Genomic DNA, 27,343 nt, shown 5'->3' on the forward strand with positions numbered 1-27,343 from the left:
GAAGTCCCGGATGTGATCTGGAATCTCAAGGTAACCAAGCTGTAGCACATGTTTACATTTAATGCCATCCAGATGGGCTGCTGTGACCTGACTGGAGAGGTAGGAGTGTGCTTCCTAAAAGCTCTGAAATACAAGGAACTCGCAGGTATGGAACCACTGGCCACCATGCTCATGGCTCCCGAAGGTTGACTTTGCCACTTCTCAGGAGCACCACAAGGTGGCAGGAGTAGTTTACAAAAGCCGCGGCTCCCATATCCCCGGCCCCAGGCGCAAACTGAACAATCCTTTATTAGAAGGGACAAATCAGTCCTCTGGGGTTAAGTGTGAACATGAAAATGGCATCTACGTAATTAACAAAGGCTAACTAGAGGAGCTGCATGACCCAGAATTCTAACTGTGCACAGAACCCAGAATAATGGAGTAATGTATTGGAGAGAACTGATATGCATTGATTCACTAGGTAATTATATTTGCTTTCATTGTTGAGAAGGTGCCCTTCACCCAGTTTCATTTTTGCAGAAATGAAAACACTTTGGGTTCCCCCCCTCCCACTCTACATTTAAAAATGAAGAGATTTCTTTGGCCTTTTCTTGACTGATCAGTTGGCTGTCCATTAGCTTTCTGTAAAACAATAAGTGAAGAAAATCTATACGTTTGTCCCCAGTTGTGATCTTGCAAGTTCAAGGCAAATTGCCATGTTCGACATGTGGGATTCATCATGTCTGCCGTTACCTCATCGTCGGGCACATATCTTTCCCAGATGTGCGAAATAAAAGGCCTATGAAGTTACGAGGAGAGCAAAAACAGTATTCATGCTCTCAACATCTTGCTGCAGCCAGGTAGGTGGGGGTGGTGGTAGACTGGGGCAAGGATGCTTCTAGGTCTGGTTAATCCCAATACGTGACCTAATGAACAAACTCCGTAGAGTGGCCCAAAGCCGCTCAGTAATCCAGGATGCCTCTCTGGAAGGGTGAACGGGTGAGCGCTTTCTTTAAGGAAAAAGAGAGAGAGAGAGCAATGTGGAGATCAAGAGAGGTCATGATTAGCCTAAGATCTGAGGATTATTTAATGTTTATTTAATTTTGAGAGAGAAAGAGAGAGAAAGAGACAAAGTGTGAGTGGGGGAGGGGCACAGAGAGGGGGAGACACAGAATCTGAAGCAGGATCCAGGCTCTGAGCTGATAGCACAGAGCCTGACGTGGGACCCGAACCCATGAACTGTGAGATCGTGACCTAAGCCGAAGTCGGATGCTAAACCAACTGAGTCCCCCAGGCGCCCCCTGAGGATTATTTAAGACATCAGGATTTGAAGTCAGCTCTCCAAGTTCTGCCTAGAAGTGCAGTCTGGGGCTTGCATCAGGCCATACGTTTAAAAACATAAAGTTCAAGGCAAATGGAAGATAAAAATCCACACTTCTTTGTCCCCCCCCCCCCCCCATTTTTACAAGATTCTCCTCTCAATGACCTTGGATCAGGGAGCAGTATGTTATCAATTTGCACTTAGAATTGTTCCAGTCTTTCATGCATTAATTTTATATCTGGGAATCTATTCTAAGGAACTATCCCTAAATACAGAGAGAAATACTAATATGGAAAAAGATGTTTAACGTGGCATTTAGATGAAAAATTTGGGGGAAAAACTTTTAAATTGAGTAGTGACAGAAAATAATAAAATTTAATGATACGTCTACACAATCGGTTATTCAGCTGTCACGAAAATGACTGCGTGAAGACTAGGCAGAATAAAAAGTTGCTCGTGTAATTAAGAGAACAAAGAAGAAAATAAGGTAGTTTGCACAGTTGTGACAGCATGTTTACATTTTGTGTCGGAAATCGACTGTAAAGGAAAAAGGTGCCAAAGTATTGAGAGTACTTGCTTCAACGGTGATTCCGAAGGTAAATTTGCCTCCCCTTTACTTTCCCGTAGTCTCCAATTTTTCTTTAGGTGTTACCATATGATGGAATATACAAACTTATGGAACCTTTTACTTTGGATTTAAAGTAATTTCACTATGCGTCCATCTCAAAATTCTGTCCAAATTGTCTCCTACGCAGCTTTGCCTCCCTGACTTGGAACCAACACCTTGCAGCCCAGTCTTCAGTGGGTTGGTGTTCTGTTTCCCACGAAGGGAACTGGACCCCAGTCTCTGCTGGAGACTTCTCAGATGGCTGGGGTCATTGCGGGAGCCAGTCTGCGTTGAAGGAGGAATGAGCAAGACACAGTCCAGGTGCCCTGGCTCATGGTCATCATGCTATGGCTTTGACATAACGTTTGATTGTTGATGTTGACCGAGACTGTAAGTTCAAATATTTTATAGAACAATGGTAACCACTGGTTGAGTGAAACTGGGTGTATAGTTTCCAAAAACAAAGGGGAAGAAGAAGTAAAACAGACACTAGTCATAGAAGCAACTATTTGAAGGAGGGGGGAAAGAAACCCGGATAACAAGCCATAAACTGACAAAACCGAGACCAAATATATCCTTTTCATAATAAATGTGAATGCTTGAAATCTTTCTAACAAAAGGCAAATACTCATTTTGGCCCAGAAGCAAAATTAAATTTTATTGTTTATAAGAACACATGCCCAGGGGCACCTGGGTGGCTCAGTCGGTTAAGCGACCAACTTGGGCTCAGGTCATGATCTCGTGGTTCGTGGGTTCGAGTTCCATGTCAGGCTCTGTGCTGACAGCTCATGGCCTGGAACTTGCTTTGAATTCTGTGTCTCCCTCTCTCTCTGCCCCTCCCCTGCTCATTCTCTCTCTCTCTCTCTCTCTCTCTCTCTCTCTCTGTCTGTCTTTCTCAAAAATAAATAAAAGCATTAAAAAGAGAACACATTCTTGAAACAGGCTGAAAGGTCAAAGGACCCATACTTGAAAGGTGTTAAGAGAGTAGGTCTTAAATGTTCTCACCATTAAAAAAAAAAAAGATAATTATATGAGGTGATGGAAGTGTTTACTAATGTCATTGTGGTGATCATTTCATAATATATACATGTACCAAATAATCACATTGTATGTCTTACGTATACACAATGTCATAGATCAATTATACCTTAATAAAGCTGTGAAAAAAGAGGACAAAAAGAGGACCAGTTAAAACAGACGAAACACATATAAACAAAAAGTAATACAAAAATTGATATATGATGAAGTACAATGGAAGCAAAAAGTCATAAATGGAAAATAGGTTACTTTCTATGGATAAAATTCCAACCCACAAGGAAGACACAACAGTTATACACACCGACAGACTACCATAGCACTGAAAACCATTCAAAGCTCAACTCCCAAACATAAGGCACAACAGACACAATCCTAATCGGAGACTGCAGACAATGGCCCTCGGTCTTCCAGAAGTGAAGAAACCACTAATCAGGATACAGATCATTTGAACGGTAAGTCCAGAAGACTTGATTTATGGGCTACATACTGGGATACGTTATCCTGCTTTAGACAATCACTACGCCCCCTCCCCCTCTGTCCCTACCCAGAGCTCTCCTGCTCCCATCCACGCAGGATGGTCATTCACCACAGGACCAGATACAAAGGTTGCAAATACTGGACTCGGAAGCGGGTCTAAGCATGAGAGAGAGAAAGGTCAGTGCATCCCAGCATAGCACTCTGTGTACCAGGGAAGGTACAGGGGGCGTGGGAAGCAAGGACCACAAGAAAAGGAACAGGAGAACACCTGTGCCACAACATGGGCCATGTATCCAGACTGCCAGAGACAGCCACGGCATCCCTCTTGTCACTGACGCGTGAAGACCACCGAATGCCCCCAGATTCTTCAGTTTAGAGCGATGCTTATCTGTGCCTCAAAGCTCTCCTACTCCCACGCAGGCAACGCCACCAAATAGCCCAAGACGTTTGTTTATGCCTTCCTAAACAGGTTGAGGAGCTGTGGCCCTTGGGTCATTGGAAGGTGACATAAAGGCTAAGCCTTGAACTGGCCAATGTGACTCCAGCTAGTATGAGTTTGAAATCTCCCCCTGAGCTAGGAGCTTCAGTGGAAGGTGTGCCCTGTTATGGATAAACAGAAAAACTGTACCACAAAAACAGAATACACATTATTTCAAACCTCTATGGTACATTTATAATATAGAACATTTAATGTAATAGGCTATGTAAAAAAAACCACTTTAAGATATGTTATTTGACAACTGTACGAGCCTAGAATACACAATGAATAAAAGAAATCAAACCACCTAGAAAAGATTTAAAAAAAATTTTAGTATTTATTTTTGAGAGAGATTTAAAAAATTCGAATATTTATGAGAGAGAGAGATTAAAAAAATTCTAATATTTATTTTTGAGAGAGAGGGAGGCACAGAGAGTGGGGAAGGGGCAGAGAGAGAGGGAGACACAGAATCCGAAGCAGGCTCCAGGCTCCGAGCCATCAGCACAGAGCCCCACGCGGGGCTCAAACCCACGAACTGCGGGACCGTGACCTGAGCAGAAGGTGAACACTTAACTGACAGAGCCACCCCGGTGCCCCCACCTAGAAAGGATTAAAAAAAAAAAAAAAAAAGCCCTGAACATTTAGACCAAAGAGGACATTAAAGATGCAATCACAAGTCTATTTCGAAAACAATCAGAACTGTACCACATGATGAAAACAAGGTATGAAGCCAAAGCCGTACGCAGGGAGAAAACCTGTAGCTTTATATGTGCTGATTATCAAGACAGGAAAGAATAAAAACAAGTAAACCACATGGTCAACTGAAGAGGTGACAGGTCCCCAAAGAAAGGTTAGTGGGCATTTGTGTTATTGTTGGTTTCTAGATCGTTGTTTCGGCTGCCTAGCCTGTGAAGCTGCTTCCTATATTAAGGAGTTCCACCATGGTGTACGTTTTGGACATCTAGAGCCGGGTACGTATATCATCGAGACTTAGCCAATCAGATGCTGCCCCCTGGAACTCTGCGTCTCCAGTGAGTGCCCGAAAGAAGCAGGGAGGAGCTTAGCCTTCCTTCTGGTAGCCACAGCCAGCATTTAGTGGCCGAGCCAGCACCTCCCAACAAACGACCCCACTGGGCTTGCCGGGGATCTGACCACCCAGATTCCTCATTCCTGCTCATTCCCCGACCCGGTCCCCTAGGCCCCTCTAAATCTCTGGGCCACCTGATATCCTTCTCCAATACATTCCTTTCCAGCTTACACTAATCAGGACCAGTTTCTCTTGTTAATAACCGTAACGTCCCGAGCAAAACAGAAGGAAACAATATATAAAAAAGGAATTAATGAGAGAACAAAAATCCATGGCAATGATGAGTCAACTCAAGAACCATTTTAAGAGAACAACAAAACTGGCAAACCCTCTCATGAGCCTAAGTTACTGAAAAAGTAAGATCGCAAATACTTTTACAAAGGAAAACACGTGCATGAAAGATTCTGACGTTGAAACATTATGAGAATATGATGTACAGCTCTATACCTGATGAAATTAAGAGATAAATTACCAACATTAACTGGAGTAGGAAATGAATATACTATCAGCAGTGGAAGAAATGCCAAAAAGTTGTCTTAAAAAATCACTCCCTTCCCAAACGGCCAGAGTTGGATTGGGTTAGGGTAAATTCCTTCAAATCTGTGTTATTTAAACCATTCGGGGTCACGGAGAAAAAGGGCAGATGAGCATGCTCCCAGGCAGTCCTGAAGTAGCCCAGGACAAAGGGGATCCCGACTCCAGTCCCTGCCCCCAGCTGCCTTTGCCTCAGTGGGTGGAGCCTACTGTTGAGTGGGGTTCAGCCCGCTGCCTAGACAGATCACCTTGCTATATTATTCTGATCCTGCTATGTTACTTGTCTGTGGCCGTAGGCCAGTGAAGCCTACGGCACTTACCTAAGCCATACTAAGTAATCCTTGGGATGGCCACCTTTATCTCCCACACTAAGTTCATTTTCTCCGTATCAGAGAAAGGATGCTTCTGCTCACTCCTGTCCACACCCTCTAAGGGAAAGCGAGGAAACATTACCCACTAATCCTCACTGGCATGATGTCAGGGATAAGGGAGTCGAGAGCTAATGGCAAAGGACTTTTTCTGGAGAAGCGCAGGACGCCCACAGCGAACGCCAGGGCACAGCAGGTGTAAACCAGGGGGGTCCTGGGCACACCATAGCTCTTGGTCATCCCAGGTGGGGCCTGTTGAGGGTTCAGAGAAGAGGAACTCCTTTTTCTTAGGTGGAGCCTGGAGGGGAAAGATGTCTGTTTAATTCAGTGCTAAGCATGGCTAAGAGTGGGTTGCACGTCTTGGGAGCCCCCGGGGGTCCTTTGGAGGCAGGGCTCAGCTCAGATGCCGGCCTGTTGGGGGGCAGCTCAGGCGCAAGAACCCACAGGACGCTCCAGGCCGCAGACTGGGCCTCAGCTGTGCAACATGACGCTCAGTAACCGACGACACAACTGGTAGGAATCACGGAGGGGGATGGGTCCCGCGTGCGCTGCACTCCCGAGGGAGGGTACGGAGCGCGCTGTTCACAGCTCCCTGGAGACAGGCGCTCTTAAGCAGTTGACAGTGGGCTTGGCGCTCCGTAGAGGCGAGCACCACATTTATTAGCAAATTACCCAAGTGTTGCCCCCCCTGTTGGCCAGAGTCATGTGGGCGGACTGCACCCAGGGCACCGCGCGGGGAAAGAAGAAACAGCCCCGCCGCCCTCCTGCCGCAGGTCCGCCGTCCGGTCGCATTTCTGTCCCCCTAAGCTGACCTGGGAGCGTCCCTACCCAAATTGCGCCTGAGGGAGGCGATGTTGCCCGCGAGCAAAAGCAGGCTTCGCACCAAGTCCCAAAAGCGCGGAGAGGTGAACCCTCTCCCCGCACCCGTGGCCGCGGTACAGCCTCCACCCCGCAAGAGGCCCCGCGTGGGCCTGCCCCCCACGCACCCGGGAGCTCCGCACGCCCAGCCCCCCAGCCCCGGGCCCCGCTTCCCGGTGGCTCGGCCCCCGGGTCTCCACGCAACAATGAGGCGTGGGCGGCCCCGGCGGCCTCATTTGCATACCGCCTCGGCTCGGCCAATGGGCTGCGCAGGGGCTTTGGAACGCCGTGTTGCCATCTGCGTGCGCGCGTGTGTGCGAGTGTGACAGCGGCGGTGGCCGTGGCCCTGGCCGTGGGAGGCGGGCCCGGCGGAGCCCAGCCGCGCGGGGACCGGCCCCGGCGCCCGCTCCCTCAGCGCGTCGCGGCCGCGCTGACCGGACGAGCCCGGAGACCGCCCCCACCCCCGGCCCCGGCCCCGGCCGGGCGCAGTCGCGATGTCGGTGGCGGGGCTGAAGAAGCAGTTCCACAAAGCCAGCCAGGTAGGGAGGCACGGGGGAGGGCGGGAGCGGGGGGAACCCGGGGCTGCGGTCCCCCGAGGCTTCGGGGCTTCTGTTGGGGGCGCGGACGTGCAGTGGGGGCCGCCTGCTCCCCCCGCCGCCGCCCCCCGCGGCCCCCCGGCTGTCACTCGGAGGGCTTCCGGGGACCGGGGGCAGCAGAGGTGGCGGGCCGAAGGGGCTCGCGCGCGGGAGAGGAGGCGTCCGGAGGCCTGCGCGCTGCGCTCGGCGCCGGCCCCCCTCCACCCCCCCCCCCCGCCCCGCGCTGGGCCGGGGCGCCCGGGCGCCGCCGGTCGCCTACCTGGAGGTTGGGAGTCCCCCGGGGTGCGTCCTGCAGCCTCGCGGTGGGTCCGGCGATGCTGGGCCCCGCGCGCTCCTGGAGGTGTACCCCGGCGGACCGCGCCGCGCTCCGGGGCTCCCCATGGCGGTGCCTAGCCCACGCGCCGTCCTGGCGGCGCCCGCCCGGCTCCTGCCCCCGGAGAGCGGCGGTCTGGCGCGGAGACGCGGGCAGGCGCGTAAACAAACAGCGTTAGACGCACCTCCGCGCGCAGAGCGCGGCAGACAGCGCGGCGGGGGCGTCCGGGAAAGCTTCCCGGAGGAGGAGACGCGTGGTTTGCGAATTAAGCACGAGCAGGAATTGTGGTTGCGGGTGGGTGTGGGAGGGGAGGGGGAAGGGCGCTCTGAGCCGAGGAGACAGGGAAACAAGAAAACAAGCGGTGGGGGTTGGCGGGGAGGCACGAAATTGCTGTGTGTGCGTGCGTGCGTGTGTGTGTTGACAAGCACATTTGAATTCCAAGATTGCGGTCCCCTCCGGCCCCGAGAGAGCTCAGATCGTAGAACCTGTCCCCCACCTGCAGCCCTGGGTCTGTTGCTCTGTCCCTCCGTCCCCTCCAGGCCCCCAGTTTGGCAAGCACCAAGGTAGACACATTTCATTCACGACCCACATTTATGAGGAGATCTCATCCTGCTCCTCCCACAGATTGACAAGCAGCTGAAATTAGAGCGTTCTCTCCTTCTAGCCTCAGTCCCAGGCTGAGGGCACTGCTGTCCCCTCACACCCCTCCCATGAAGAAACTGGGCGATGCGCTTATTCAGGTCGGGGACACTGGGTGAACAGTGGTGCTGTTCAGGGGGATAAGGAGCCCTAGGGGAGGGGTCAGCTGGGTGACTGGGGAGATGGTGTATTCCTCGCTGGCCATGGGCCCTTTGAGGGGTCTGTGTGACGTTGAGATGTCACTGGCCTGGGGGCAAGTGCATGTCCTGATCTGGGGCTCAGGGCATGAAGCCAAGATTGGAACTAGACTTTTGGGGATGTAAGCCCTAAATGAACATGGAAACATGGAAGTACAAGAAAGTCAGTGCAGGATGAGCTAACTATAGACTCTAGGGAGCAGCCACATTTAGGGACAATGTTTAACAGTGGCCACTCAATAAATATTTATTGAATAAAGGAAACTTTTGGGGGTGGAGGAGCACAGGAAGGAAAGAGCTGGTGGAAGGCAGGAGGGAGAAGAATGTCATGGAAACCGGCGTGGGGGGGGGGCATTTAAAGGCAGGAGCTTTCAACAGGTGCTGCTGTGAGCTAAGAGCTAAAGCAAGCTCTCAGCCTAGGCAGCGGGAAGGCTGGGTGCCCCTGTGGGCAGACCAGGGCCAGAGTAGTCTCAGGCTGTGCCTCCTTCGCTGCCTTCCTTAGCTCTGGCAAGGAACTGGCCTCCTGTTTTGAAGATTTTCATTTATTTGGTATGAACTTCATAGGAGCGCATCTCAGAGATGATGGAGACATAAGCCCTAGGATGATTCAAGTTGGTTTTGGGTTTTTTTTTTTTTTTAAGTTTATTTATTTATTTTGAAAGAGAGAGAGGGAGGGAGGGAGGGAGGAGCAGAGAGGGAGAGAGAGAGCATTCCAAGCAGGCTCTGCACTGTCAGTGCAGAGCCTGATGCAGGGCTCGATCTCCCAACCATGAGATCATGACCTGAGCCGAAATCAAGAGTCGGACGCTTAAACTGACTGAGCCCCTCAGGTGTCCCTCAAGTTGGTTTCTGACCACTAGCCAGAGTGAATGGTTGGAATCTTAGCAAGTTATTGGCATTGGAGAAATGTCATGCTAGCGATGAGGTCGTTTAGTTTCACCCCCTGTAAGCAGTCCATTAATAAAATGAGAGTGGGTCTAATTTAGGCTTTTTTTTTTTTTGGCATGAGCTGAGATCTTTTGTGCATTTATCTGAAAAGAAAGGCATCACAGATTCTCTGTGTGCTTTATAAAAACCACATTTTGTGGTCAGCGTGCCCAGTAGATACATTTTTAGCTGTTCTAGAAGTCTTTCTAAGAAATCTTGCAATGGGACAGATTTCGTGGAGAAATTACACTGGGTTTAATATAAGACGGAGCACGACATTAAAACATGCCAGACATTCATCTCAGGCAGCGTCGTAACAGCAGGTTTTAATTCATGTAGAACATTCCCAGGGCAGGGGAAAGGAGTCCCAGATGATGTCAGTGGCTTGATAATTCCCAGGGATCCAGGCCTGCCTCTGCCACTGACCAGCTCTGTGACCTTGGGAACGTGACTTAACCCATCTAAACCTTCGTTTTGTCTGTACCTTGGATTAGAGGATTTGGAAGCTATGTCTCTTTTCTAAAATTGATGGCAGTTTTGTTTGCGCAGCTCTGTGACTATTCCAAAACCATGCAATTGCATACTTCCAGCGAGTGACGTGTATGGTATGTGAATTGCATCTCAGTAAATACCTCCCAGTTATGAAATTCTTAATTCACGTAAAGTATGTCAGAGAAAGATGGTAAAGTGGATATTTTGCAAGTAAGAGAAGAAGGACCGTGGTGAATGGAGATGATTTTACTCAACAACAGGCAAGGTAAAATAACATAAAGCCTCCTGATGAACTGATCCTTCCTTCTCGGTGCCTCACCTATCTCCGGGGGAGAAAAATTCCCCTCATTTTACAGAGAATTAAGAACTGTAAACCCCAGGGATTATGCATCATTTTGGCAACACATGGAGACCAACAGGAAGAAGGAGAAATAAATGGCAAGAGTTCAAGTCGAGTTGATCACAAAATGTAGTTAATTGTTTTCTTCAGCACTTGGGACTTAGAACCCAAGTGTCCCTAGTTCAGAATTAAATACATTTCTCCTCTTGGAAGGATTATTTATTTATTTATTTATTTATTTTTTAATATATGAAATTTGTTGCCAAATTGGTTTCCATACAACACCCAGTGCTCATTGGAAGGATTTTTTAATTTGCCCTTCTACTGGTAGGGGTAGAGACTGAGTTATTAGAGAAAAATACACATTGCTTAGAGATGGTCTTATGGTTTCTTATTAAGCATGGTGCCTGATTAATAAAAATGCAACTTAGAGTCCTTGCATTAGTGTTACCGCTGATTGACTTGTATCAATTATGTTTATTTCATGGTACTTTTCCTGACAGTGGTTATTGTTGGTGCAGGATGCTCAGGCCTCACCTGTACTTCCTCTGGCCCAGACACTGTGCGAATAGCCGTATTCTTTCTCTTTCTGGACTTCAGAAGACTTGTTCCTCATCCAAGGAAAGTCTAGAGAGCAGTTTTTTTTTTTTTTTAATGTTTATTTAATTTGGGGGGGGGAGGGGCAGAGAGAAAGGGAGACACAGAATCTGAAGCAGGCTCCAGACTCTGAGCTGTCAGCACAGAGCCGGATGCGGGGCTTGAACTCCAGATCATGAGATCATGACCTGAGCCCAAGTTGGACGCTTAACCAGCTGAGCCACCCAGATGCCCCCTAGAGAGCAGTTTCTCTTTCCTCTTTTGCTGCTTCTCTCCTCAGGTTAACCTTAATAGTGATGACCCTGGATGGTGGTGAATTTACTTCTTCTTGCCCTTGTGTGGTGGTGCCCTTTAACCTTTGTCCTGTGACCCAGCAACAAGAGGGAATGTGTGGATGCAACACAGTGTTTTGGGGGTAACTCCCCCCTTTCTCTTTTAATGCATTAACCAGAAAAATGATGAGCGGTCATAAGGGGCCTAGACATTTTTCGTTTGACAACTAACTGCACATATTGGCCATTTATGAGTAAACCCTTCAGAGAAGGATGGTCTTTGTAAATTATGAGAATCTCCAGGGAGGCCATGAATGTCTCTTGTTTCACTGTCTCGTTAGAGAGAAAGATAAAAACGCACTTTACAAAATCCATAATGATTTATTTTTTTCTCTTAGAGGCATCAGAAAATATATTGAGCTAAAACGTTCTTGCTCCTTTCCACATAGACTGCTTGATAAATTCATCTATAAATTTTTGCAGTTTTTTTTTTTTAAGTCAGGGTGCTAGAATAGATGTCCAAGCCAAATTGATTTTGATTTTTTTAGACAATATAATCCAAACATTTCTTACCTCTGGTGACTTTTTTCCCTTTAAAATAAACGTAATTTAGGATATTACTTGGAATTTGGTTTAAAAAGGCACTTGCAAGCAGGGATCTATTTTGGCTGTTTTTTTCAGATTAATTTTTTAGCTTTATAAACAAATTGAATGTAAATTACATTTCTCAAAGTTAAGTGTGTGTGTTTTGGTGGCGGGGGCGGATCTTGTGTATTTGGGGGAACTGTTATTGGCATATTTTATTTTTTATTTTTTTTTAATGTTTTTATTTATTTTTGAGACAGAGAGAGACAGAGCATGAGCAGGGGAGGGGCAGAGAGAGAGAGAGACACAGAATCTGAAGCAGGCTCCAGGCTCCGAGCTATCAGCACAGAGCCTGATGTGGGCTTGAACTCATGAACCGTGAGATCATGACCTGAGCCGAAGCTGGGTGCTCAACCGACTGAGCCACCCAGGCGCCCCTTGGCATACTTTACCCAGGAAATAAAACTGCTGGTAAATAAACACTACTCCATTTGGCTAAATAATAGACAAATGTATCCTGGAGATTCTACATCAACAAAACATGGACAGTTGGATTTTGTTTTTCAGTAGAAACCCAGGAAAGTGTTGAGTTGGGGGAAGGGTCTGGGGGAAGCACTGGGGATGGGATTACGGAGGTTTTATTGCAATTATAACCATTCTACTTCTGTGAAACTTGTCTTCCCGTGCAATTCCCAGGGTCTTCCCCACGTGTTTTTATCACCGCACCAGCGGCAGTGACCTTCCCGGGCCCGGTGTTGTTCCTTCCGGCTTTCTTTCTAGTCCATCAGATGGCAGCGCCTTGCCCCCTGGCCCTGGGTAACTCTTTCTCGACCGCTGATGCTCTCTTTGCCCGCTCAGAGCATTTGTCCCTGGCAGAAGCTGTTGTTGCTCCCGGCTGGATGATTTTCCTCTGGCTTCCTCTTCCAGTCTCCACTGCTATTCTCATCCCCCTCGGGACATGCCGGAGGGCCCCAGGGCTCTGGCTGGGGCACCTCTCCTTTTCTTCAGCCTCCACTCTGCCAACGTGTCTTATCCAGCCCCTCGGATGTATAGGCAATCTATATGCCGATCACTCTGTAAATTGCATTCTCGTCCGGATGCTCCTTCTGAATACAGACTCCTGGCAAACTCACACGTCTCACCACCTACATCACCTCCCCCTCCTTGCATATTTAAAAGGCTGTCGAGCTTAAGATATCCGCACTTGAACCCTTAATTTTCTCCACCCCAACTTGTTCTGCTGGCGGTCTCTCTCTCAGTAAACCACGCCAGTGTGTGTGTGCTCAGCTGCTCAAGTAGAACAAAAGGCAAACTGAGAGTCCTCTTTGATTATTTTTTCTTCCCCCCCTTGGAAAGGAAGTTCATCCGAAAGTCCTTTCTCTTGGTTCTGTGTTCAGAATATACCCTAGTCCATTCATCTTTCTCGTATCTCCGCTGCCACTCTCCCCTCCCGGTCCTGGCCATGGCCTCCAGCCTTCCCGGCTGGAGCCTCCCGCCCAGCTCCCAGACCTTTATTCCTACCGGCTGCAATCCTACCCACCGTGGTCAGGATGCTGTTTTTAAATTGTGTCTCACACCATATCATTCTGCTTCTTGCAAATCTTTAGTCCTTCAGCGGCTTCCACTTGCATTTAGAATAAAACCCAGACTTCCTCCTCTGGCCTGTGAAGCCACACACATCACTTGGCCTCCCGTTTCCCTCTCCTGCTGACGCTCAGACGCACGGACCTCTCCGTTCCCTTAATGCGCTGAGGTTCTTCTGATCTTGGTGCTTCTGTGGGGTAGCTGTTTCCTCAACGTGGCATGCCTTTCCTTTTGTCTTTGCAAGGCATCTCCTTGTCACTGAGATCACAGCACAGATTACCGGTCTGCCTCATCACATGATTCTTCCCTGACCACCTGATTCAAATAGGTAATATACCTTTCCTATCACATCACCTGGGTTTGTTGTTGTTTTTTTTAAAAACACGCATTACAAATATTTTCATGTTTTGACAGTTGAATTCAGTATGATTGGTTTTCATTATAATCCTGTTTATTTTTAAACTTTTTATTTTGAGATGGTTACATGTTTATAAGCAGTCATGAGAAATAATGCCCCTGTACCTTTACAGGTTTGTTTCCCCCCTAGGTGACATTTTGCAAAACTATAGCACAGATTATAAGCAAGCTGCTTACCCTGATACAGTCAGGGTGCAGAACAGATCTGTCACTTTGAAGATGATGGCCAAACCCACTTCCCTCCTCATCTCGCTCCCCTTAATCCCCGGCAACCATTAATTTCTTCTCCTTACTTTAAATTTCGTCATTTTGGAAGTGAAATAAATGGAACCATGTGGTCTGTAACCTTTTGGGATTGGGTTTTATGTCAGCATAATTCTGTAATCTGGATTACATTAATTGACTTTTGAAAACTGAACCAACTCTGCATCCTTGGAATAAAATGCACCTGGTCATTGTGTATATTTCTTTTTCATACATAGAATACATTTAGAGGAATACAAGAATTTATTTGCTCATATTTTGTCATGGAATTTTTGGGTCTGTATTCATGAGGGATATTGGTATTTTGGTATTTTTTGGTACTGTGTACATATATATATATATTTAATTTAAGTAGGCCCTATGCCCAAGGTGGGGCTTGAACCCATGACCATGAGATCAAGAGTTGCATGCTGTACTGAGCCAGCCGGGAGCCCCTGTCTGTGTAGTTTTGTATCAGGTACTGGCTTAATAAAGTTACTGAATTGCGAAGTATTCTCTCCTATTCTGTTGTCTGGAGGAGACTGTGTAGAATCGGTGTTAATGTTTTTTTAGACATTTGGTAGAATTTTCTAGTGAAACCATCTGGGATTAGAAATTTCTCGTTTGGGGGTTTTATTAGTTTGTGTTTTTCAAGGAGTTGGTCTGTTTTATTTAGGTTATCAGTTTTATGTGTGGAGAGTCAGTGTTCTCGTATTTTAATGTTTATTTTTGAGAGAGAGAGAGAGAGAGCATGAGCAGGGGAGGGGAAGAGAGAGAGGGAGACACAGAATCTGAAGCAGGTTCCAGTCTCTGAGACATCAGCACAGAGCCTGATGCGGGGCCGGAACTCAGGAACCATGAGATCATGACTGGAGCCGAAGTCAGAGGTTTAACCGACCGAGCCACCTGGGTGCCCCTCCCGTATTATAATTTTGATGTCTGAAGGGTCCCTAGTAATACTAACATTGGTAGTATCTTCTCTCTTTTTCTACCAGAAGTTTGTCAGTTTTATTGATCTTTTCAAAGAACCAGGTCTTTGTTTTGTTTTCTCCATTGTTTGGCTGTACTCCATTTCGTTGATTTTGACTTATTTCCTTCCTCTGCTTGCTTTGGCTTATTTTGTTATTTATTTTATTTTTCTGTGTTCTTGAGGGAAATCAAGTCATTGATTTTGAGATTTTCCCTCTTTTCTAATATGCATCGGTGCTCCATATTTCCCCCTCGGCACGGCGTTAGCTGTATCTCACTAGCTTTGGCATGTTGTATTTTAACTTTCATGCAATTCAGCGTACTTTAAGTTTACTTTTTATTTCTTTTGAGAGAGAGAGAGATAGAGAGGAAGTGGGGGAGGGCCAGAGAGAGACGGACAGAGATAGAATCCCAAGGTGATAGCACAGAGCCTGACACGGGGCTTGAACTCGACGGAACCGTGAGATCATGACCTGAGCTGAAATCAAGAGTTGGATGCTTAGCTGACTGAGCCATCCAGGCGCCCCAGTTCAGTATACTTTTTGATTTCCCTTGAGACCTTCCCTTCAATCCGTTGGTTATTTAGAATCGTGCTTTTTAGTTCCTAAGTGCTTGGCATTTTCCTGTTACATTCCTGTTATTGATTCCTAGTTTGATTCCATTGTCATTAGAGAATGCACTCTGGGATTTCAACTTTTAAAAATTTGTTGAGGTTTATTTTCTGGCCCAGGATATGGTCCCTCTTAGTGTATGTTCTGTGGACACTTGAAAATGACATGTATCTGCTCTTGTTGGGTGGAGTATTCTAAATATTGATTAGATCCCCTTGGTCAATAGTGTTGAATTCTTCTATATCCTTATTGATTTTCTTTCAAGTTCTACTAATTGTTGAGAGAAGTCTCCTTGCACAGAAGTGTAGATTTGTCTTTTTCCTCTTTCACTGCCATCGGTTTCTGCTTTGTATAATTTGCATCTCCACTATTTGATATGTACACATTTAGGGTTGCTGTGCCTTCTGGGTGGATTTACCCTTTTAAATTGATTGTCACTATAAAGTGTCCCTCTCTGTCTCTGGTAATATTCTTTGCCCTGAAGTTTCTTTTATCCGCTATTAATGTAGCCATTTCTGCTTTCTTTTGATTAACGTTTGCATGATACAAATTTTTTCCATGCTTTTACTTTCAACCTGCCTATACTGCGATATTTGAAATGTTTCTTGCAGACACCATATAATTAGGCCATGCTTTTTTTTTTTTTTTTTTAATGTTCATTTATTTTTGAGAGAGAGAGACAGAGCACCAGCAGGGGAGGGGCAGAGAGAGTGGGAGACACAGACTCTGAACCAGGGCCATGCTTTTTAATCCCGTCTTCCAGTGTGTCTTTTAATTGGTGTATTTAGACCATTTACATTTAATGTAATTATTTATATGTTAGGGCTAAAGGATACCATTTAATTGTTTTGTTTTTTTGTTTGTTCTGTCTTTTATTTCTTGTCTTTCCCCCCCCCCCCCCCCCGCCTTCCTTTGTGTTACTTGAAGATTTTTAGAATTTCATTCTGATTTATATACAGTTGGCCCTTGAATAATGCTGGGGTTAGGGGTATCCTCACAGTTGAAAATCTGCATATACGTTTTGACTCCCCTAAAACTCAATTACCCATAGCTTGCTGTTTACCAGAAGCCTTACCAATAACATAAGTCGATTAACGTATAATTTGTATGTTACATGTATTATACACTGGAGTTTTACAAATAAAATAAGCTAGAGAAAAAATGTGATGAAGAAAATCATGAAGAAGAGAAAATACGTTTATAGTACTGTATTTGTATTCACTGAAAAAAAATGTGTACAGGTAGGGGAGAGAGGTACACAGTGGTAGCAGGGACAGGTGTGATCCCAGGATGCTGGTCTTTCACAGCTTAGTGGCCTCAGCTAGGCAGTTGCAGCCCTGGGTGGCCCCTGGGCTGCATCATAGGGCTGGGGGTACAATACAGGAGTCCCATCTGCCTGGAGGTGTACCACTGGCTTGTGGCCACTGGCGGCTACGGGCATGCGTGAATGTGCCAGCCTGGGGAGGGTGACATGGCTGGTGGGAGTGGTCTGCACCTCATGGGGAGGGGGCTGAGGTGTGTGGCTTCCCCGGTACAGCCCTGGAGCCCAAGTGTGTGCAGAACTCTGGTGGCAGGAAGGCCAGGGAACCTTCTGGACCCAATCACCCCCTCAGCACACCAGGGGACCTGTAGCCATGCCCGGTTCTAGATCCTTGGGGGAGCTGTTAACGGCCTCCACCAGGTCCCCCTACACTTAGGGCAGCAGGACCGACCTCTGCTCAGTCTCTTTGTTTAGGTCCCATGGAGAGTGGGGTGGACAGTTCTCAGTAAACGTTTTGTGGCTTTTGCCGTCAACCCTTAAAAAAATCTGCATATAAGTAGACCCCTTGCCGTTCAAGCCCGTGTTGTTCAAGAGTCAACTTTATAGTGTGTTTGAGTGTATCTCTTTGTATAGCGTTTTCAGTGGCTGCTCCTGGTATCATATTCTATCTACATAATTTATCACAGCCTCCTGGTGTCATCATTTTACCAGTTTTAGTGAAACGTAGACTTAGCTCCCTTTATGTCCCATTACCCTCCTCCATTTGTAATATAATCGTGTTAAATATTTCCTCTGTGTTGACTATTTCCTGTGTATGTTTGGACGCATATCAGACAGTGTCCTGTGATTATGATTTAATTGTTGTGATGTAATGAGCATCAGTGATTGCTTTAATCATCAATTGTAATTTAGAAAACTCAAGAGGAGGAGCCTATTCTAATTACTCATATTTTTGCTTACTATGTTCTTTCCTCCTCCTTGATGTTCTGGGGTTACTTTTATCATTTCCTTTCTGTTTCGAGAAATTCCTGGAGCCATTCTTTTAGGATAGGTCTGCTGGCAACAAATTCTCTTAGTTTTTATTCATCTGAGGATGTCTTGGTTTCCCCTTCATTCCTGAAGAATATTACTCTGGTTATAGGATTCCTGGTTGACAGCTCCTTTTTGTGTCCAGCACTGAAAATTGTGCCACTTTCTTCTGACCTCTGTGATTTTTGATGAGAAATCTATAATTTGAATGTTTTTTTCTTCTATACATTAGGTGTCATTTCTTTCTCAATGCTTTTAGAATTCTTTCTCTTGTGGTTTTTAGAAGTTTGGCCATGTTGTGTCTTAGAGTGGGTTTCTTTTGCTTTATCCTGCTTGGGGTTCGGCAAGCTTCTTGAATCTGTAGGTTTATGTCTTTTGCCAAATTTGGAAGTTTTCAGCCCTTATTTCTTCTAGTATGTGTGTGTTTTGTTCGTTTTGTTTTGTTTTCAGCTCTGCCCTCTTTCCTCTCTCCTTTTGGGATTCTGATGACATGAATGTTAGATCTTTCGTGATAGCCCCACCTGCCCCTGAGCTCTATTCTACCTCCCTCCCCCCCTCCCCCCCTCCCCCCCATTTATTTCCTCTCTTTTGTTCAGATTGGGTAATTTCTGTTGTTCTACCTTACAGGTCACTGATCATCTTTCCCCTCACTCTGTGGTTGAGTTGAGGGTTGCATCTTTTTATTTTAGTTATTGTGTTTTTCAGTTCTACTATTTCTGTTTTGTTCTTTATCTGTTTCTTTGTTAAAACTATTTATTTTGAGAGAGACAGAGATGGCGTGAATGGGGGAGGGGCAGATAGAGAAGGAGAGAGAGAATCTCAAGCAGGCTCCGTGCTGCTGGCACAGAGCCCAACCTGGGGCTTGAACTCATCAGACTGTGAGACCAGGACCTGAGCTGAAATCCAGTCGGGACACTTAACTGACTGAGCCACCCAGGCGCCCCTGCTGGAACTTTCAATTTCTTTGCTGAGACTTTCTGTTTTTTCTTTAGTTTCAAGCACTGTCTTAATTGCTTATTGGCTCTTTTAATACCTTTCTCACATAATTTTGATTGTTCTGTCATCTTGGTGGTGACATCTGTCGATCGTCTTTTCTTACTCCGTTTGAAACCTTATTGGTTCTTGGCACAATGGTGATTTTTTTACATTGAAACCTGCGCATTGTAAGTATTATTTTATGCGCCTAGGTCTTATTTTAATTGTCTGTTGCTACTGGCTTTCTTTTCCACTGCTCCAGCAGGGGAAGATGGCGGCACTGCCTTGGTACTTCCAAGTGGGGGTGGATACCCTGGTTCCCCACTCAAACTCTTGATACTCAGTGTGAGGGCTCCTCCTTCCTGTTGAGCAGGAGTTGGAGTTCTGGCTCCCCACGGGGCCTCTCACTGATACCTTCCTGGCTGGGGCAGGTAGAAGGGCCTTGTGACTGCTCCCCAAGTGGCTTCAGCTAATGCCGTGAGAGTGGGTGGCCTCATTACCACTGGACGGTGGTGAGAGTCCTAACTCTCAACGGGTCTCCCAGCGGGGAGGGATGGGGCACCTCATTACCCCTTGGGGAAGTCGAGGCTCCCTTCATAGTCCACTGACACCAAAGGTGAGAGCAGAGTGGGAGCTGTTACTCCCTGGTGGAGATGAACGTCCCAGCTCTCTACTTGGTCGTATCTGGCACGACCCCAGAGTTAAGGATGGGGTGAGGGTTTGGTCACCTCATTACAGCCTGGCAAAGGTCGAGGCTTCCCACTCACCCTATACTGGTGTGGATGTTGGCAGGGTCCTGGTTCTTTCTGTGTGTTTGGAATAGAGCTGGAATAGCACTGTTATTACCTAAACATTTTTTAAATGTTTGTTTATTTATTTTTGAGAGAGAGAAAGACAGAGTGGGAGCAGGGGAGGGGCAGAGAGAGAGAGAGAGAGAGGGAGACACAGAATCCGAAGCAGGCTCCAGGCTCCAAGCCGTCAGCACAGAGCCCGACGCGGGGCTTGAACTCACGGACCGTCGGACGCTCAACCGACTGAGCCACCCAGCCTCCGCAAGAATCCAGATTTTGTATAAAATGTCCTACTTTTAAAATCTTGGCAATTTAAAAATTTAAAAAGCCGTGCAGGTCAAAAGGAAAACCATGTGTGTCGAATTAATTTGGTCTATTGCCGAACGGTTGGCAACTTTTCCTTAAAGGTCTTAGACCAGCGTATGTTGCTTGAAGGTTTCCTCTACAGGTCGGCTTTTTTCTCGTTTGACTAGGAGATGGGGTGATTCCCGGTTGCCCGTGCCATTGCCGGGACTTGCTTAGGAGCTAAACGTGGTTTCTGTCAAGGCAGCTCTTGGCTTTTTGTCTGGGGATGTTCTTGGAAAGTTCGTTGGAAGGCGCATTGGATGGAGCTGAACTCAGCATTTGCCCGTGTGCTGTCGTGTCAGGCTCTCCAAAGGAGCTTGGCTGGCATAATGTGGGGACTGTGGAATGATCAGGTGCAAGGGCAGAGAGCTGTCGGGTCGTGGTACAGATTTGACGGTGCTGAGTGGGCAGGGTGGCAGAAGGCAGGCTCTGCAACGAGTGGGCAGCCTCACGCGGCTGTGCAGACACTGGCAAGAAATGAGGAGGAGCTAGTGCCTTGATTGGAGTGACCTATTTAGGAACATTTTGAGAAGAGGATGCGAGAAAAGGTAGTTTCTAGAATGTTCTAAGGCAGATAAGACCCCTTGTGTGGTGTCCTCGTTGAGCATTGGCGTGTCGTACGTAAAAGTCGTGTATCTCAGAACAGTGGTTCATACATGTTTTGTGACTCATAAAATTTGTTTTAAAAAAGTTAACCAGCTGGGGCACCTGGGTGGCTCAGCCGGTTGAGCGTCCGACTTCGGCTCAGGTCATGATCTCACAGCTTGTGAGTTCGAGCCCCACATCCGGGCTCTGTGCTGACAGCTCCGAGCCTGGAGCCTGCTTTGCATTCTCTGTCTCCCTCTCTCTTTGCCCTGCTCAACGCTGTCTCTCTCTGTCTCTCAAAAAATAAAACATGAAAAAAAAATTTTTAAAAAGTTAACCAACAGCCTTGAACTTTATCCATCATTGGATCCCAACTATTCAAATTGATAACTTAGACCAAATGCTTTTTCCAAGTCTAAAACACACGATCATGTCTCATTAAGGGCTAATTTCTCAACATGATGGAATGACATCTGGGCCATGAGTGATGTTGTACCGTTAGCATAGAAGAAATTTTGGACGGTAAATAGCATATAAAATCCCATAGTTTTGGGCATAAATAGCGAGGGTTTGGGCCTTTGGAAGCTCAAGAGCCAAGAATTCACTTCTTTTATTTCTCTTGCTTTTCAGCAGTGGCATCCTGTCCTGGGGACGGCGGGGGGTAGACCCAGCTTTGGGGACAGTGTGGGGAGACCCAGCTTTGCTTTGCCGGCATAGCAGCGGGAGTGTGTATGATTAGGAAACTAAGGGAATTTCTCTTTTCTTGCCTTTTTCCCCCTTGATGGCCATTGTTCGATCAAGTATATTAATTGTGCCTTTCATTCAACTACATGCTACAGCGTTTGGGGGCTAACCTTCCAGGGCAGAGTCTATGTTGATGTTGGTGGAAAAGCTTGGACGTGCAGAGGCCGGGTGTGTGTTTGTGGGGGGTCTGCCCTTGAGTAGTGGTTGTGCCAAGATGGAGGAGCTTCTGGCCCCCCCCCCCCCCATCCTGGGAACCCCGTGAGGGGGGTGGGCCAGAGGGCAGCTAGCAGGGAGCCCCCAAAGAGGGTGGGATTTGGGGGCGGAGGGAACGGGTTTCCCCTGTTTGCCGGGAAGTGTGACTTCAGGGGAGAGTAACTTAACTCCCCTGGGGGTTTGAAGCCCTCATCCCTGGAAGGGAATAATGAGACCCTCTCTCTGTTTATTGAGCGATTTTTGTTTGCACGTACTTTAGGTAGGTACTCAACACACATACATAAGGTTCACAGCAACCTGTTCGAGTGGTTGCTAGTTTCACCATGTTAACCAATGAGAAAAGATGAACATCCTCTCCAGCGTGCCTGGACCTCCTTCCTCCCTGCGTCCCCACGTCTGCCCCGGGGTCTCGTCCGCCTACCAGATGAGTGAGGAGCCCAGAGAGGCGGAGGCGTGTTCTCAGGCCCACAGAGCTGTCTCATCTCTGAGCAGGGGCTTGAACTCAGCACCTATGAAGGCCTCCGCGTGTGCTGCTTCTCTCCATGTAAGGAATACAATCTCTTAAGAATGGATGAATTAATGCGCAGGCCCGATAAACGCGTTCTTCTGTGGGATAGGGAGAAAAGGTTTGCAGTATTTTTGTTTGCCGTCATAATTTTTTTGTTTATTTATTTAAAAAAACCTTTTTAATATTTGTTTTTGAGAGAGAGAGACACACACAGAATGTGAGTGGGTTAGGGACAGAGAGAGAGGGAGACACAGAATCCAAAGCAGGCTCCAGGCTCTGAGCTGTCAGCACAGAGCCCGACGTGGGGCTTGAACCCATGAACCGTGAGATCATGACCTGAGCTGAAGTCAGATGCTTAACTGACTGAGCCACGCAGGTGCCCCTGCCGTCATAATTTTTAAAGTAACAGGTTAAGGGGCTCCTGGGTGGCTCAGTTGTTTGAGCATCCCACTCTTGATTTCAGCTCAGGTCATGATCTCACGGTTCATGGGTTCAAGCCCCACATTGGGCTTTGTGCTGATAGTGCTGAGCCTGCTTGGGATTCTCTCTCTCTCTGTGTTTGTCTCTGTCTCTCTCAAATAACTAAACTAAACTAAGATAATGGGTTAAGTGAAAAATTGAATCATTTATATGCATTTTATTGTCTGTGGCAAGGTTCCCAGGAGCTACATAAGGAGCACATAGGGCATGTTCAGTGAGCGAGCGATACAACAGGGCATCCGTGAACCTGCTGCTTTGGCTGATGGCCGTTGTTTCCCACTTACCTGCACATGCCTGGGAGGTGTGGTCTACGTGTGTGTTTTCCTTGCCTCTTTTCTTCTTGTTCCTTGGGTGTTCTTGGCTTCGAAGCTGGCATCCATCAACCCCCTCCACCGTACCCTGACCGCGCACGCGCGCACACACACACACACACACACACACACACACACACACACACACACACACACACAGTGATTATAGACCCGCAGAAAACGCCATCTGTCTCTTCTCTGTTACTTCCGTCTGGAACATTCCACTCCCATCTTTGTAGCCTGCATAACTTCACCTGGCCCGGCTTCCTCATACTCTTCTTTCGTCTCCAGAGCTCTTGCTTGCCTTTACGCTCCCCGAGCCCTGAGGCAGGCTGCTCTGCTCCATAATGCCATGTTTATGGTGTTGAAAGTATTTTGGTTACTTGTTGGGCCCCCGTTCTAGATACTGTAAACTGCTCTCACACAGAATTCTTCGGAGGTGCTGGCTGAGTGAATAAATGATTACTTATGTTGCATTCTTTTTCCACGAGTTCGAGCTCACAACTTTTCCAGAAATCTGAGGTTTCTAGATTCCCGAGAGCTGGATAACTGAGGTGTTGTACCAAACCAAAACGCCCTTGTATTGTGTTAGTTTTGTGTTGAACTCTGGCCATCTACTTTGTTTGGAGTTTTGGCTTTTATACATTAGGAGTCGGGATTTCTAAAAATCTTACCTTCGTATCCAGGAAAAACGATTTGCAGTCGACCAATCTAGCATTGCATGAGTATTATTGTAATGCTCATTGAGACTGGCTTTTCTTTGCAGAGGGGCTGGGTGCTGGGCAAAGTATTTTTAGAGGCAGGATCTCACTTCATCGCTACTGTAACTCTGTCAAAAAGGTACTTTTGTTATCTCCCTTTTACACAGGAAGGAATGAAGGCTGGGCAAGTTTAAATAAAACTTGTTCAAGGTCACGCAGCTGGAAAGTGGTCCTTGCGGGCACTCAAGGTCAGGCCTGTGTGATTCCAAGACAGGACAGTATTTGTCACCATCATATGAGATAAATCCATTGCTGTCCTCCACCCTCTTCCTCATGATTTTTAATATCTGCATAAATTCAAGCCGTTGTCTTCATCCTTCATTTGAAATAGATGCTGTCTCTTTAGACCCTGTGGGCTCAGTACAGCCCATCACCTATTTTTTTGGACAGATTGTGAACTAAGAATGATTTTTATATTTTTGTCATGGCCGAAGAAAATAAAAAGCAAAACAGTATTCTGCGACCCACGATAATTACATGCGGTCCGGACTTCAGTGACCACAAATAAAGTTTTATTGGCACACGGCCACGCACCTTGCACGCGTGTTGCCTGTGGTCACTTTTGCCCTCTCATGGCAGGGTGGGATAGTTGTGACAAGTGACAGCCCGCAGCAGAGAGCCTGAATTATTACTGTCTGGCCCTTTGCAGCAAAAGCTTGCCAACCTTGGCTCCGAACCGTTAAGTCTGGGGAATGTGCGTCTGCTGGTATGCATGTTTCTGAACACCTGGCCAGAGCATTAAAAACATTGTGTCCGCATCTGCAGTCGGGGCTGTGCATCTGCAATGGGGCTGTGCGTTTTTTTTTTTTTTTTTGGAAGCTCTCCAAGCACTTAGCGATTCCGATTCATCCCGGCGACCTGGGAAGGGGCTTCGCTCTGGAAATATATACTTACTGTGCAATTCAGGAGACTCCGGGACCCAGAAGTCACCTGTGCTAATGCCTCCCCTGGTGTTACGCACCTCTCCCCAAAGTTTACGGCGCTGGGGAAGAATGACCACAGTGTACTGGGACGGGGAAGCAGGGACCTCAACGTGTCTTCTGGTTACAGGCTGTTTGGCATTTTGTCGTGCAGCGTGTTGCGATTCCTCACACAGGGAGACCACGCTTGCTCCCCTGGCCGGGCTCCCTCCACTGGCATCATTTCCTTCTTGTTTTAATTATTCCGACTTTCTTTTGCTCCTCCTTTGCTTCGTTTTGGAAGAGACCCAATTTGCTTTTCTTGCTCTCTCCTCACTTCTCGGGCTCAAAAATGATTCTCGAGACGGATGTCATTTCCATGTCTCTCTTTCTTCTCTAGCACGACTTTGATTAAATATGTGTATTTTAATGGGTGAGCTGTGTTCTAAGGGAGTTGAACGCTGTATCTCCTCGCAGGGACCGTGGCCAGTCTTTGCCTCAGCTAACCTCAGTTGCTTTGTACAATAGCAGTGGAATGTTCTGGCTTCCGTTGCAGCAAGAGTGGATCATGTATGTTCCATAGGCTTTTCAGAAACCTCATGCAGAAATTATGTGAACCAGATGGTACCCTTTTGAGTTGCCAGACATGCATATTTTAAAGAAATATGGTGTATTTATTCTCCTTGGGAGACTTGGGGGGGGTTCTTTGGAGATAGAAGTCAGCTAAAATTGCCATAATTGAAGAATTTTTGGAGCTTGTCATCAAAACGAGGAGTGTAGGAATATCAGGAGGCCAGCACAGATTGTTAGGAAACAAATATTATTGGATTTATTTAATTTACTTCTCAGAACGAAAGCCCCGTAGACTTAGGTAAAAAAGGAGGATTAATCCATGATGTTTTTTCTTTGATAAGACTAATGATTTGCTCACTTCGAGCTCTTAGGGGGCTTTTGGGGGGGGCCCTGAGAGTAGGGGGTAGGAGGTGGGTTAGGCTGTCTGGGTCCAGAGGGTAAGCGGGGAGGAAGGGCCAAGGCATTTAACTACAAGCTAATGGCGCAGGGTGAGGAGAGGTCGCTCTGAGACAAGACTTGGGAGAACTTGCAGGTTATGGAAGGGGCAGAGCTGATGGGAGGCCCGCAGGGGGTTTCCCTGTGAGCTGGCAGGAGAGGCAGGTCAACCGGAGCCCCCCCTGAGCCCTGACTCTGAGCAGGGACCGCAGGGGAGGAAGCCGCATCCCTCTGCACACGGTATGAAGAGCGTAGTGGCCCAGCCAGCGAGGGAGAGCACAGCCTCCCTGGCTCTCTGCACCAGCACCTGCTGGGGAAATGTTTCCTTGTGCCTCAGTCTTCTTGCCTGTAAAACGGAGGGGATACTTGGTGGGGCCGATGTGTGTGTGAAGCTTACATTGTATCTGTTGTCATTCTAACTGGTAGGCTGTGGCGAGGCCCAGTCATTACTTATCTAAAGTGCTTTGCATACAATACAAGGTTCAATGGGAGGTGATTTTCTGATAATGATCACTGGGGCTGTATAGGTTGTATAACCTATTGGTGATGAATTTGGGTTCAGAGTCAGGGAGACCTGCTGGGCGTTCCAGCTCAGCCAGTTAGTAGCTGTCCGACCTTAGACCAGTCACTTCCCTTCCGCAAGCCTCAGTCTCCCTCTCTGTACAATGGGGTGAATAGCAGCTCCGGACGGGAGGACTTGCTTAGAGGTGACCTAGTGACCTAGTGCACGTGGAGCAATGAGCACAGGGCTCGTACATGATACACATGCCATGACACCAGCTGTGAGCTTTCTCTGCTGGCCTCTTGCCTGGGACAGAGAACCAAACTCCGCTCCTTCAAGCGAAGTTTGCCCAAGAGTCACCCTCACAAGCTCCTTATCCCCCACGAGAACCCTCTTCTGGGTTCTTGGGGAGCAGAAGACCTGCTTGGGTGACGATTCGGGGCTCTCAGCTCCTCCCAAGCCCTCCACGATGCCACATTTCATATTGCGTGTATTGAGTCCCGCACGCACTCACCAGTTTATGATTTAAGGGCTAGGTGCATACTTTTGGGGTCCTTCAAAGGTGAGCACATTTGAGATCGACACTGAAGGAGCACTCCCTGTTGCTTCATTTAAATCGTAGGCAGTGTAGCCTGATGGTTAGAGTATTTGGGGGGGGGGGGGTCGGGGTAGTATATTGCTGGACTTTGTGGTTTTTCTTGGTTTGGAGGTCCCAGAGGCAGACCTTGAGACCAACATTTCTGGAGAGGTAGTTTTTTTTTTTTTTTGGTTGTTGTTGGTTTTGAGGTGATCCCAGGAAAGCCAGCCGGAGAGTGGGGAGGAGAGACCACGGGGATAAATGGCTTCCAGTAGGAAGCCACCAAGTTAGTTACCTGTGAGGGCGCCTGGGCTCGGTCCTGCTGGGGAGGGGACTCCCAGAGACGGCGTGGAAGCCACCGGAGAGGTACCCAGCCCGAGGGAGGAGGCTGGGGGCCTCGATCCCCGACCTGCCCTGGCCACCATTGGCCGAGGGCTGCACGTGGGAGCATTGCCAGTTTGCCCGCCACGTGGGCTGATGCCGTTCACGTAGCTGGGAGAAAGCCCAACGAAAGCCAGCCGAAAACTTGCAGGTGCTTAGGGGCGCCTGGGTGGCTTGGTCAGTTACGCGACCAACTCTTGGTTTCGGCTCAGGTCACGATCTCGCGGTTCCTGAGATCGAGCCCCGCATTGGGCTCTGTGCTGACAGCCTGGGGAGCCTGCTTGGGATTTTCTCTCTCTCCCTCTGTCTCTCTCTGCCCCTCCCCCGCTCGCACTGTCTGTATTTCTCTCAAAGTAAACATTTTTTAAAAAGTTAAAAAAAATTCAGGTGCCTGCAGCAAACAGTCTGGAGCATCTAGAAGCGAGTCCTGGGACCGTGGGCAGG

At 47.5% G+C, this 27,343-nt stretch overlaps 1 protein-coding gene and 1 long non-coding RNA gene across 5 annotated transcripts in view; one reads left to right on the forward strand and one right to left on the reverse strand.

The window, feature by feature from the left end:
- Nucleotides 1–6,021: 6,021 nt before the first annotated feature.
- On the reverse strand, nucleotides 6,022–7,921 carry LOC147580489 (uncharacterized). The gene is made up of 2 exons (XR_015252978.1): nucleotides 7,603–7,921; nucleotides 6,022–6,187 (listed from the first exon to the last, which is right to left on the reverse strand). It is a non-coding gene; the product is annotated as an uncharacterized LOC147580489 (long non-coding RNA).
- SH3GL3 (SH3 domain containing GRB2 like 3, endophilin A3) overlaps nucleotides 7,132–27,343 on the forward strand; it is a 134,771-nt gene continuing 114,559 nt past the window's right edge. For 2 of the 4 annotated variants that reach the window (XM_086711711.1, XM_086711713.1), the window contains exon 1: nucleotides 7,133–7,286. In XM_086711711.1, coding sequence (XP_086567837.1) covers nucleotides 7,242–7,286 — 45 coding nt within the window. In that variant the 5' untranslated portion in view covers nucleotides 7,133–7,241. Of the gene's footprint in view, nucleotides 7,287–27,343 lie in introns of all 4 variants that reach the window. The other 2 variants (XM_086711712.1, XM_086711718.1) reach the window with 2 other exon arrangements.

Source organism: Puma concolor, chromosome B3, assembly GCF_028749965.1.
Source record: "Puma concolor isolate L17-30 chromosome B3, mPumCon1.1.hap2, whole genome shotgun sequence".
Lineage (NCBI taxonomy): Eukaryota > Metazoa > Chordata > Mammalia > Carnivora > Felidae > Puma > Puma concolor.